This window comes from Vespula pensylvanica, chromosome 17 (assembly GCF_014466175.1).
Source record: "Vespula pensylvanica isolate Volc-1 chromosome 17, ASM1446617v1, whole genome shotgun sequence".
Lineage (NCBI taxonomy): Eukaryota > Metazoa > Arthropoda > Insecta > Hymenoptera > Vespidae > Vespula > Vespula pensylvanica.
Genome location: NC_057701.1, coordinates 2,879,449 through 2,893,698, shown reverse-complemented (window position 1 = coordinate 2,893,698; position 14,250 = coordinate 2,879,449). Strand labels below are relative to the sequence as shown.

Genomic DNA, 14,250 nt, shown 5'->3' with positions numbered 1-14,250 from the left:
TTCTTTTATACTTGATACTTTTTTATTTGATATTAATATTTATTTATAAATGTTTAATATATTAATTAACATAGTGCTTCGATGTAACCTTTCGGTGGTATTCCTCTTCCAATGATATGTGGTTTCGTTTTTGGAACCATTCTGTGAGTAATTGTTAATTATTTATTAAGAATAATTTTTATATATACGGAGTTCTAATTCAAATATAATAATACATTAGACAACTTACGTAATACAATCGATGATCGGACATACCGACAAGCAAAGAGTACAACCTGTACAATCATCAGTTACTTTTGGTATATGAGTTTCAGAATCAAAAGTAATTGATTGATAACCAGAATCGGCACAGGCCATGTAACATTTTCCACAGTTTATACACATATCCTGATAAAAAAAAATAAATAAAAAAATAAAACAAGCTTCAGTAAAATAACATCAGCATGCAAATATAATTAATCTAAATTAATTACATACATCGTCTATTAACGCAACAACTTGCTGTTTGTTATTTAATTCTTTGTAAGCCCCAATATGAGACAACGACTTTCCGATAACATCTTTTATAGCTGGTACTGATCCAACTGGTTCTGGTGCTGGTCTTGTTGATGAAAAATTAATATCTAATGGATTCATTTTTTCTTTTAACTCTGCGATCTTTTTCTCTCGCAATTTTTGATATTCTCCAAAGTATGGTATATTCTGTAATTTATTAACACATGTGAATACAAATTCGTATTGATAATTTTGGTACCACAGTAGTATATAATATATAATAGTACTTACTTTACCAAGAGCATGTTGCAAAGAAACTGGTTTACCTTTTTGATGTTTAAAAGTAGGTGGGCTCTGACCATCCCAATCTTTTGTTTGTTTAAGACTCTTTAGATATAATAATGTTTTTAAACCGGTCACATAATCGTCGATAAGTGTAAAATCTTGATTTTGAATGGCACTGCAAACCTTTGAAGATAACAAATAGCGATATTACCAATTGATATAATTATATATTAACAATCATTTCCAAACAAAATGATTAGCATTACTTGAAGAATAGATGCTCCACAATGTAAAAATTGCAAAGCAATTTCAGCGGAATCGATTCCACCTATACCAAGTATAGAAAATCCAGGAAGCCGTTTCGCAATAGATGACACAGCTCTTAAAGCTTGTGGTCTGGTTGCATTTCCAGACATTCCACCGTACGTAGTCAATTTGTTATATCCTACAGCAGGCCATGGTATCCCATTAGAATTTAATCCCATTAAACCTTGCACCGTATTAATGGCAGACACTCCATTTGCATTGCCTTCATAAGCTGCTATAGCTATCGAAACGATATCAGTAATGTTTGGTGTTAATTTAATGAAAAATGGAATTTTCACTGCTGCTCTGACCCATCTTGCAATGTTTCTAACTAACTCTGGATCCTACAAAATATTATTGAAATTTTATGATTGACTATTTAACTGATTGAAAAAGAAACAAATTGTTTATACAGACCTGTCCACATGCCAAGCCCATTCCAGATTCTCCCATACCATGTGGGCAAGATAAATTTAATTCTAAGGCATCAGCACCAGCTGCTTCAACTTTTCGTGAAAGTTCTGTCCAATCTGCACTGTTATAAGTGCACATTATACTAGCGATTACAATCTATATATAATACATATATTTCATGATTAAGAGAAATAATAATAATTCATAAAATAATAACAAATCATAAAATTTCCAGATATATAAAAACCTTAGTAGGGAAATCCTTCTTCAGTTCAGTAATACTACGACACCAATATGCTTCAGTCTTTTCAGATATTAACTCAATATTTAAAAAGCTACTTTGTTCAGGTCCGAAATGATGTCGTGATGTCGTTCCTTTAATGATACGCGGTGATACGTTAGTAACCAGATCCTAAAAAGTATATCATATATAATATAAATTATATTTTTTATTATAATAATAAAATATACTTTATCCAACGAAAATGTTTTAGTAACAGCAAAACCCCAGCCAGCTTCAAAAGCTCGACGAATCATTGCACTAGTTGTACAGGGTGGTGCAGATGCAAGGCCAAACGGATTTTCAAATTTTAAACCACACATTTCGACACTTATATCGACTTCATCAATTGGTGTATGGAATTTTGGTAATTGTGGTGTATCTGGAACTGTTAAGCCAAAGGATTCCTGTAAAACATTACAAATAAATATGTAATATAGTACAATGTGTTAGTTTAAGAAGTAAATATGTATGTACCTGTAAATATTTATGAATGTACCAAGCAGCCGTTTTACCATCATTTACAGATTCCACAGTAGTTTGAGCAACACCAGCCAAATCACCACCACAAAACACTCCAGGAACAGATGTGCACATGGTTTTTGTATTCACTATTGGTAAGCCCCATGTATTAAATTTTACTGGTGTCATAGCTTGTTTTACTGTTGATTATTTATTAAAATTAAATTATTATTAACTATTTGTACGTATATTAATTTGATTGGTTTTTGTATCTATATATTACTATTATTATTAATGTTTATATATGGATGCAAATAAATTTATATAAGTTACCATCCAAATCATGTAATCCCGATCCAAAAGCCGAAATAACAAAATCAGCTTTTAATCGAAATATTTGTTCATCATCCTCAACCCAGTCACCTTCGTCGTTCTTTTCAGTTCGACAAAATTCGATGGCAACGATTCTTCCATTACGAACAATCACTTGTTTCGGTGATTGGAAAGGTATAAATTCACATTTCTCTTCTCGAGCCAAATCAACCTAAATTATTACAAACGGATATTAATTTTCATTATCAAATAATATTATTTAAATAATTATTATATATGTATGATAACATATTAAATATTAATTATTACTTACCTCTTCAGGGACGGCACGAATATTGGTAAAACCTTTTCTGAAAACAACATAGACTTTTTTAGCACCACATCTTAAAGCAGAGGTTGCACAATCAAATGCTGTATCACCGGCACCCAAAACTATCACATTTCCTCGAAGATGTGGTAATTCTTCGTTATTTTTACAAGGACACATTCCAGGTTTACTGCCTTTAGCTACAACTGGAAGGAAACTTTTCGATGTATAATATCCTTCGTTTGACGTCAGTCCAGAAAAGATTGTTAATGTTTTAGGTTCTGGAAGACCAATACCCAGAAAAATGGCTTTGTAATTTGTTTTAAAAAGTCCCTGAAACGAATAAAATATTTTTTATTGTTTCTGAATGTATTAAAATGATCGATAAATTCGACCGATTCGCGATAAATTTACCTGGATCGTTAAATCTTTTTCTGATAACGATCTACCCAACTCGATTTTTACTCCAAGATCTTTAACTAGATTTATTTCGAAATCTACTACGTCATATGGAAGTCGATATTGTGGAATTTCGGAAGAACTTAGGCCACCGATGTAATGATGTTTTTCAAAAATTGTTACATCATTGTAGCCTAAACGTGCAAGAAATGTAGCACAAGATAAAGATGCTGGACCACAACCGATCAATGCGATCTTCGTATCGGCATGTGGAACCGATTGATTAGGGATTCGTGTTTGAGGAACGTTCATTTGTTTGAAGATCTATAAAATAAAGAGAAGAAATAGAAAATATACATAAATATAATGATAAATTAAAAATGATAATTTAAAGATAAAATAATAATATATGATGATAAAATAAATATGACAAAATAAATAATATTAATGATAATTCGAAAGTATAAATAAATTAAAATGAATTCATACAGAATATGTTTGTAAAAATGTGAAAATATAAATAAATTTATTAAATTAATCAAAATAATTTTCTCGGAGATCAGATATTTGAAATTATTAAATAAATCAACTCTAATCGTTTCAATCAGCTGCCAACTATTATTACATTTCTTTTTTTTCAAAATTTACAAACATTTATCATAATAAACGATTAATTTAAAAATGATCGAACATCTTTCCTTAGAATTCACAAAATTTTTTTTATATTAATTACCAAATATATACATTTAACATTTTTAAAAATACATATATGTTAATAAAAAAATGTATTTTACATCGGTAGCAAATTGTTGAAGGCCACCAATGTTGATAGGGCCTTCTTCGCTGGCATGAAGATTACAGCCACCAACGCAAAGATCACTAGTTGGGCAGACCATTCCACATGTAAGACCCAAAGGATTATCTGAAAAAATTGCTTTAGCTGCCCCATAATAATTTTTGTTCGATATTGAAGTAATAAAAGATTTGATGTCCAATTGAGTTGGACAGGATTTTTGGCAAGGTGCATCAGCACATTTTAAACAACGTGCAGCTTCTTTTAATGCACCTCTTTCGCTCAGTGTCGTATGTTTGATGTCATCAAAATTTTTTTTAAGCGATAAGCAACTCTGTAAAATGAAATTCAATATAAAAGTAAATATCTTCATTACTTCTCGAAGTAAATATCTTCATTATCTAATCGAATTCAAAATGTTACGATAGTTATTAATTACGTTATACGATAAAAATATTTATTTACATCATAATAAAATAAATATGTCTGACTACTTGAATTTGACGAAGACACGAGATTTAATCACTGATAACTGATAGTTCGTAATAAGTTGTTTAAACTAATAAATAATAAATACATTGGAAGCTCGGTTAAAAACAATTTCAACACAGTGAAATGTTTTATGAGACAAACTTTAAAAATATAGTTTATTAAACTTACGTCACATTTGTCGTTGATATTTCTCTTCCATTTTTGTTTCTCTTTTTTTGTAATTAACGACGGGACAAGATTTGCAAAGGATTTTGTTTTTGGATTTAATTGTAATATATTCTGGAAACATGAATATATTTTAAGAAGTATATTGATAACCATACGAATATATAAATATGGAATGAAAAAAAAAAACATTATTATTAGTAGAAAAAAAAATTATTAATATATATATAAAAGAAAAATATAATTAAAATTAATTGTAATATATTCTAAAAAATTCCATATACGCACAGTATTAGAAACTGTACAAAAAAGTATGAAGTATGCAAAAAAAAAATTATTAATCTATTGCAGACAAACTGTCTAACGTATAAGTGTATCGTCTGAATGAGAAGTTTTCGGAATATTTAATGCAAAAGTGAAATATGCTTGAAGATTCTATTATAACAGTAATAAATTTTGTTATAAGAAAAGAAACTTTTGCAAAATGATAAACAGGATATTAATTAATAATTTATTAACGATTATTAACATTAATTTGTTGTTTTAAAATTCCGTTCAGTATGATATTAAATCATCTTGAATATTGTTATATAAAACTAATAATTAATAAACTAAATATAATAAATGAATTACAGTAATATAAATATAATAAATTGTATAAAATGTTTGAACAAATAAAATGCTTGATTATTAGAGATATATCGTTTAAAAAGAAAGGTCAACGTAAGATAACTGCAGACGCGTAAGTTACGTTTAAAAAAAAAACAAAACTGTTAGAAATTCAATACCAAGATAAGATAAGTTGATGTTAGAAAAAACAATTTAGATTAGAGAGAATGAATTGTTATGTTTGAGTAGATTACAAACACACGTCTAAGGCCAAATCTTAGAACGATAAAAATGCTTAGGCTACTGTTCGCAGACACGCATCTGCAAAGTATTAATATTAAAAATATAATAAATTATTTAAAAGAAAAATAAACTAAAGAAATACTCGATAATTTATACATCATAAATATGTAATTTAGTACTTACTTCAATGTCGGGTATATCTTTGCTAATAAAAACAGACGTAGCCATTCTTTAACCTCTATCTAATGATAAAATACACAGTTGCACTATACCAAAGAAAAAATATTAACACACTTTTTATTTTTTATACCAATTCACTAATAAAATAGTTTTACGTGTTACTGAAGCATTTTACTTCGAGTTACCGAATAATTAAATCTATTGTTATTTAGATCCTAAATCTATTATCGCGAAACGTAGTTACAACTTTCTTGACATTACGTCTGCTGCATGAATGAATTCAAATAGAAATGGCGACTGAAAATTCACTATATACACACATACATATATATATACATACATATACGTACATATATATCACTTATATCATACATGGTATAAACTCCAAAGATAACTCGACATATATGTATACACATGCATGAGTGATGTATCAGATATAGACAAAGAAAGGCATCGATTATGACGCCCATATAATGTATATATATACGTATATATTTGCTTTCTGTTGACGATTGATCACCGGATATTGAAATAACATTTATTAGATAAGGGATTACTTAAGCTACTTTGCGACGAAAGATCAAAAAATTCAATGACTTGAATTTCTCAGTATTGTAATGTCTGGTATCAATGGCAAGATTACATACAGACAAAAACGAAAACGATAGAATCGGACCTCTTGAACATTGCATTCGCAGGTGTCTGGTCTTCAAGAAAGTACGATGTACTACTTGTAGCTTACATCTGATTCGATGTATTTTAATAATTGCATCGAGTCGACCGTTTTTTTCTAGCCGTAATCCGATGATCGACAGGAGTCAGTGATCGCAATATTATAACTTTGCAACATATTGCAATATTGTAACGCAATCTTACAAATTGTAAACGCAGAGCGCATTTTTTTAAATATTAAGATATGAATATCTTCATTGCAAATGAAATGATCCCAGCGCTACCATAAAAAATAAAGGGAACTGGTAAAAATTTAAAAAGAGAAAGAGAAAAAATGATGAGAAGCAATGAGATCTATAATTATTAATGGAACAGATATCTTTTTCCGATGGTCCTTAGGATCTCCAGAGAATATAAAAATTCTTGCATCGACAGAAAATATATCATTGCTGCTACTGTTTCTTTTTCTTTTTCTTATTCTCTCAAGTTTCTTTTCTATTTTTCCTTTTCACGCGTAAATTTAGAGTTTAATAATCCGCGAACGTTTTTGTACTTCAATTTTATAATGGAAAATACAGTTTTTTTTTTTTTTTTTTTTTTTTCTATATGTGCTTTCTTATATAATCTTTCCGACTTTCTACTTGCTGCGCGTCGCATAGACGCTATAATCTAAAAATAAAAACTTACATACGAATCCTGATCTGCCATATCAAAAATATTAAAATTATAATGGATTTAGATATTGGTCGGAATTTTATACATCAGATCACTCATTTCAACTAAACATAAGAATCAACTTAAATGCTAGAAATCAAAACGCTCGAACAAGAAAAGGTTTCTACCTATTTCGTTATTTCACTATAAAATCCTTGATCTATTCGTTCGCTTTACACCCAACTGCCATTTTCTCGGTCCTCCCCTCTTTCACTGTAAGGGATCCTTGACTCTACTGGGCGTAATACAATTTTCTAACGATCGAAAATCGTTTATAGAATTACTATATCTTCTATTCTTATACACCGATCGATATTTCAAAATTATATATCTCTACATGTAACTACAAACGTTATATGTGGTCTTATAATAATAAACCACGATTGTACTTAATTACAGATTAAATCTACCGACTTGTAATTTAAAGTTTCTCTTTCCAAATCGAATAATACATTCACAAACATAGAAGAGATCTATCATTGCATGGAAATCTGTAATTTACTTATTTATATTGTCTTCTATAGTCTTCAATCAGTTACGTGGACGAACGAAAGTCATTAATTAAACGATCTCTCTCTCTAGCGAATTCTATTCAGACTATCATAGATGATGTTCGAGTTATATTTCAATGTTACTAATAAAATATACGAATAAGAAGAAGAATACAAATAAAATAATTACGCTGAATATGGATAAGTATGATATAGAAAAACCGATGCAACGTCGAATCGAACCAAATTTTCATTTAAATGTAAGCGTATCTATTATTTATTATATGGGAACTTGGCCACCACAAGGAAAATACCGTTCGTTGTATATCTTTTGTACGATATGCAGTTTCACATTTATATTAGGAATTTTTTTGTTAACCGAAATAGCAAATCTTATATTAAGTTTGAACGATTTAGGAAAATTAATTGCTGGAGCAACCCTTCTTATGACTAATTGTACCCATGCATACAAGGTTTGTCTTACAAAAAAATATAGTATTGTAGTATTTAATTAAAATTAAAAAAAAAATCATTCATTTTAGATAGTAATAATTCTTTATCGGCAAAAACGTATACAAAATCTTTTAGATATAACGAGAAATGAAATATTTGCTCGACATAATATTAAATACAAATGTACAGTGACTCAATATACTTGGCAAGGAATTTTTCATCATATAGCTTATCAAAGTTTTGGTACAGTGGCAGTACTTTGTTGGGGTTTTACACCCATTGCTGATCTTATTGCTGGAAGATCAAGAAGATTACCAATGGAAGGTTGGTATCCTTACAATGTGACTGTTACTCCAGCTTTTGAAATTACTTCCTTGCATCAGACTGTGGCTATCTTCGTTGCTTGTTTTCATAATGTAGCTATGGATACTTTAGTCACTGGTCTTATCACTGTTGCATGTTGTCAGCTTTCAATATTGAGTCAGATTGTAGCTTCGATAAAGAATTATAAGCAAGTAGAAAAAATTAATATTATAAAAAATATAAACGATTGTTCTCAAGAAGAAAAAAATTATAATGATGTTCCATATGAAACTCTAAAAAGATGTGTTATACATAATAATGTTATATTCAGGTTTGTCTTAACTTATTTAAAATAGAATGTTATATAAAATAGAATATTAATTAATAGAAATTATTAATCTAACAAATATTTTTTTTATATTATATATATATATATATAGTTTCATCAACGAAATACAAAATATTTTTGGTACAATGATTCTCTTACAATTTTTTGTCAATTGTATCATCATTTGTTTAATCGCTTTTAACATTTCACAGGTAAATATTTCATTTTATCTAAATAATCATCAATATTATATCTCACGATTTAAATTAATTTATCGATTACAGATGAAAATCTATATTCCAGCAATTCTGTTTGGTATGCTCATGTATATGTGTTGTATGACTTATCAAATTTTTATATATTGTTGGCATGGTAATGAATTACAATTACATGTAAGTATCATTTTATATTATTAAATATTATTGATAGTTTAATATTATTTTTTCTAAAATTGAAAATAATTACAGAATACGTATGTTAGTACAGCAGCTTATTCCAATGATTGGTGGAATGCTGGGAGTCATTTTAAACGTGCGTTACAAATAATAATAATAAGGGCCCATCGACCTCTTATTTTAAGCGCTGGAAAGGTTTTCACATTATCATTAAATACTTTTGTCAACGTAAGTATATCGATGGATTAGATATTTTTTATAAAAATATAAAAATTAACTATTCTAATCTTTCTACTAGCCCTTTGTAGTATGATGTTACTATTGATTTATTATTACTATATTTTTCTAGATTTCGCGAGTCATCTTTAATGTGATATTTTATTTAGTTTAATAAAACAAATAAGTAGATTATTTTAATTAAAAAAATTGCTTCCATAATATATATGTACATACGTGAAATACATGATAATAAAAATCAGAAATATTAAATAAAAAAAATAATTATATTGCGAAGGGCTAAATTCTTTCTAAACTTCGATAAAAATTTAATCAATTCTAAATTATAGATTTTACGAATGTCTTACTCTATTTTCACGGTACTGCAAAATGCAACAGCTGATTAGCATCTGATTATTATAAGTATACAAATGTGTGCGTGTGTATATATATATATATATATATATATATATATATACAAACATATATAATTGCAATATATCACAAATAACTGTTTTCATTCATTCGAGACTTTTCAATCACGAAGTTATAATTTGTTTAAAAATAATGGATAAATAAAACTATTCAGTCGCTTAAAGATATTCTATCATAACGGCTATTCCTTGACCTCCACCAATACATGCAGAACCAATACCTAATTTACCAGCCTTTCTACGTCTGTAAATAACAGATAAGTAAATAAGGCGATATTTTTCAAAAATAATAAGCACAAACGTTTCCATTTTACTTACCTAAGTTCGTGTACCAAATGAGCGGTAATTCTACTACCGGATGCACCCAATGGATGACCAAGCGCAATCGCACCACCATTTACATTTAATTTATTCAAATCTAAATTGAGTTCTTTGGCGCAAGCTAAAGTCTGAGCACCGAAAGCCTCGTTAATCTGCAAAAAAAATTATTATTATCATTATCTCGCAATATTAAGAAAGTAAAGAAACAAATAATCTGTAATATTACCTCAACAAGTTCAATGTCATCCAGCGTTTTACCTGTAGTTTTAAGTAAATTACGTATGGCTGGGACTGGTCCAATTCCCATAATACTAGGGTCCACACCAGCGACACTGTATCCTACTAAACGTGCCAATGGTACCAATTTTTCTTGTTTAACAGCTTCTTCACTTGCAAGAATCAATGCTCCTGCACCATCACAGACACCCTAAAAATGACGAGAATAATTATTTTAACATTGTCGTTTATAAAACATTAATTAAACATTTAAAATTTCCATTACAGATGCCGAACCAGCGGTGACTAGACCATCCTTTTTAAACACAGGATTTAATTTTGTTAGATTTTCTTTTGTCGTTTTAGGTCTTGGATGTTCATCTACTGAGACTGTTACATCTTGTTTCTTAATTTTCACGGTTACTGGAGCAAGTTCTTCTTTAAAACGACCAGCATCGTTTGCTGAAAATAACATTTATATAATTTTTTATTGATATCGAGTATTATTATTAGATAAATTTACCAGTTTTCCATAATTGTTGACTCCTCAAAGCAAATTCATCAACTTCTGCTCGTGTTATATTATATTGTGCTCCAAGCTTTTCCGCAGTTAAACCCATAGGTAAATTACAATAGGTATCATATAATCCAGCCCAAAGAGCATCCTCGAATTCATGTTTCTGACCTAAAATTGTTCCAAAACGGACGCCTCGGACAACGAATGGTACTTGGCTCATATTCTCAGCACCTCCGGCTAAAACGATTCTTGATTCGCCTGTTAGAATATTCTAAAATGTATTTTAAAAAATTAAAATTCGCCCACATACACACATACATACATATATGTAGGAGAATTTTAATTTTCTATTTTCATTTTTAACTCAAATATATATATATATATATATATATATATATATAAATATATATGACAATGTGTTCCATTGATAAGTAAACTTGATGATTTTCAATTCTCATCCATTCGAATGTGTGTTTCATAAGCATAGTTTAATGTAACAATAATTATTCTTATCGTTATCAACCAACCTGCGCCGCATTAACGATAGATTGAAATCCAGAACCACATAATCTGTTTACTCCTAAAGCGGGTCTGTCTAATGGTATACCAGTTTGTAATAAAACATGACGTGGTAAAAAGGCACCATCTGCAGATGCCAACTATAATATATATTTAATAACTAATTATATAATGAAAAAGAAAGAAAGAGAGAGAGAGTTAATATATTATATTAAATTTTATAAAAATATTAATTATTATTTCTTAATAAATAAAAGTACTAATTGTAAGTTCGCACAGAGACAATATTATTTAAATTTTCTTTAGCGACATAAATAATATTGTAAATATGTACGTACGGTTAATACTTGTCCGAAAATAACGCTATCAATTTTTTCCGGCTTTATACCTGCCGATTGCATAGCAGCATTCGCTGCAACAACAGATAATTCGGTTGCAGTTTTGTTTGTAAAAACTCCACCCATTGTTCCAAATGGAGTTCGCTTTGCAGCAACAATGAAGATACCTGAAAAAAAGTATTTCATAGTTTCATTAATCTTTTGTTTTTATCATTTTATTTTATTTTATTCAATAACCAATCAGTTGTATAATAAATAATAGCAATTCTAATAATAAATTTTACGTATGATAAATTAATTCCATTAATTTTATTATTTCTTATCATTGAAATTATGTTTATATATAATATATTAATTATGTTTAAATCTCTTTCATTATCACCTGTTAAAATTTCGCTTTTATTTTACTATTTCGATTAAATTCGACTATTAAGGAACGACGTATTATTATTAACTTATTTACAAAAACAAAAATTTGTCTCTTTTTTTTTAAGAGAAATAAGCAGTATTTTTGGAAATGTACACAATGCAATACGTTATCGAAAAATAGATGAATGAACAGTGTGTTGTTAACAAATTGGATAAGGGAAGATCCAAAAGATTAGGAAAGATAAGAGATGGATATTTTTCATAATTGAGAGAAATATATCGAAGAACTATTCGATTGAATTTGGCATTGAAAAATTTGACATTGTAGAATATTACAATTTTTATCAGAACGATAAGCATAATCGTAATTATACATTTGTAATTATACTTCTTCGCAAGTACTATAATACATGTGCATGTGAACTTACGAAAAAAGTATAGTTGTAAATAAGAAATATCTTAAATTATTTATTTTTTCCTTTTACATATTTTTCTAACGGTAATATGAAAAAAAAAGAACAAAAAGGTGTGGCTTATTACTATTGTATGAACAAGATATTTAAACGAACAATGTTTTTGCAAATTATTTTGCGAACATCATTTGTAATTATATTGTAATACTTGTTTATTCAATGAGAAATCAATTCATACGAAAATGATGTCGTAGAGTATCATTGAAAAAAATACCGATAACTTTGAAATATCGCAAAAAAGTGACCTTGAAAATAAATTCTTCCCATAAAACTATATATAACGGAGATATCTGAAATAATAATAATCATACTGTATAATTCGTGGACTAATATAGATCATGGAGAAATGGAATCGTTTATATTAAAATTTATTTTTGATAGATAACACAAAAGAATCGAATGAAAAATAAAAAATAATAGAAACTGTTTAGGAATTGACATATGTTCTTTTCTTGTTCTGATTTATCGATTATAGATCTTCTGAAGTAATAATTACTTACCTTTTGTTACGATCGACATTTTGTAATATAATATAATATAATATAATATATAACAATTAAAAATAAAAAATTATCAAAGAACTATTCACAAATGATGAATGAAAAGCACACTGATTATTTTCACTCCATTCGTATGTATTTATCGAATACGTTGTGCTGTATCACCAACAGACAAAGTGGGAGTGGAGCCATTAAAAATGTCAGGAACGACGCAATCGAATTCAGAACCCTAAGTCTTCAATAAGAATTTTTATTTATATTAAATATAATTGGCAATAAAAATAAAGAAAATTTGTTAATTAATATACTTAGAAATTATATTACATTTCTATTAATTTTATTGAATATAGGATTAACACTTTTTCTTTATTATTTATTTACGAATATAATTAAAGAATGCAATTTTATATCATTTTCTTTCTGACGGATTTTGAATTTAATTTCAATAATAATTCGATACATGAATTATAATATTTTACTTTTTTGCATTGTTACACACAACGAAATACTAATAACAAACAGTAATGCAATAATTCTTTTTAAAAATATTATGTTACTTATTCAGTTTAAGATCAATGAAGAAAGGCAATAATAACGTATTTTCTTAAACTAGTCCGATGTTTGCTTTTCTTTTTATGTATAGATAACATAAATTGAACCCTGATTCATAATACTTTGACAATGTCTAAAGTCCAAACCAGCTATTAATACGACACTGTTTATACGTTTACATCTACGATATGTGTTATTATTTAGCGAAACAAATTCTATTTTTCTTTTAATTTTTATTTTTAATGTGATCATAATTTATTATATAAATTAAAAAAAGAAATAGAAATTAAATATTAATACTAATCGCCGCTGTAGTATTGAATCATTGAAAGTTAAATTACATATGTATATTTAAATATCTAAGTGTATACTTGCAGCAGTATTATTTTAGTTTCATACATTTAAAAAAAATAATTAAGGTCATGACACAACACAGGTTATAAACACACTCGAAGTATTTCTTACATTTCTATAGGATACTATTACACCATTAGGATTTTTATTGAATTTTTTACTTTAAACAGTCAAATCAAAGTTCATGCATAAATGAGATAAATATGCATTAAAGTCTCGTAGAAGAAATTTTATAACTTCATTAATACAATAAATTTCAGTCTAAGATATAAAAAAAATAGCTATTAAGAACAGTTTCTTAACTTCATACTATTTTTTTGTA

At 28.0% G+C, this 14,250-nt stretch overlaps 3 protein-coding genes across 4 annotated transcripts; 1 reads left to right on the top strand and 2 right to left on the bottom strand.

Moving 5' to 3' along the window:
• LOC122635062 (dihydropyrimidine dehydrogenase [NADP(+)]) lies at window positions 1-6,065 on the bottom strand. Of its 2 annotated transcripts, XM_043824833.1 has the most exons (15): window positions 5,767-6,064; window positions 4,735-4,845; window positions 4,076-4,408; window positions 3,297-3,605; window positions 2,889-3,215; window positions 2,576-2,786; window positions 2,258-2,442; window positions 1,972-2,187; window positions 1,748-1,912; window positions 1,504-1,656; window positions 1,047-1,430; window positions 787-963; window positions 478-702; window positions 230-387; window positions 1-141 (listed from the first exon to the last, which is right to left on the bottom strand). In XM_043824833.1, the coding sequence occupies exons 1-15, from the start codon at window positions 5,809-5,811 to the stop codon at window positions 66-68; spliced, it is 3,075 nt and encodes a 1,024-aa protein (XP_043680768.1). In that variant the 5' UTR covers window positions 5,812-6,064; the 3' UTR covers window positions 1-65. The 2 variants fall into 2 exon arrangements, with proteins under 2 accessions (XP_043680768.1, XP_043680767.1); XM_043824832.1 differs by having other exon boundaries at window positions 478-963; window positions 5,767-6,065.
• Window positions 6,066-7,699: 1,634 nt separating this feature from the next.
• LOC122635078 (odorant receptor Or1-like) lies at window positions 7,700-9,368 on the top strand. The gene is made up of 4 exons (XM_043824861.1): window positions 7,700-8,113; window positions 8,183-8,727; window positions 8,837-9,116; window positions 9,192-9,368. Exons 1-4 carry the CDS (start codon window positions 7,778-7,780, stop codon window positions 9,366-9,368), a joined length of 1,338 nt encoding a protein of 445 aa, XP_043680796.1. The 5' UTR covers window positions 7,700-7,777.
• Window positions 8,177-13,175, bottom strand: LOC122635067 (3-ketoacyl-CoA thiolase, mitochondrial). Its single transcript, XM_043824843.1, has 8 exons — window positions 13,023-13,175; window positions 11,681-11,847; window positions 11,351-11,482; window positions 10,830-11,094; window positions 10,593-10,768; window positions 10,317-10,517; window positions 10,088-10,242; window positions 8,177-10,013 (listed from the first exon to the last, which is right to left on the bottom strand). Exons 1-8 carry the CDS (start codon window positions 13,039-13,041, stop codon window positions 9,929-9,931), a joined length of 1,200 nt encoding a protein of 399 aa, XP_043680778.1. The 5' UTR covers window positions 13,042-13,175; the 3' UTR covers window positions 8,177-9,928.
• Window positions 13,176-14,250: the final 1,075 nt, after the last annotated feature.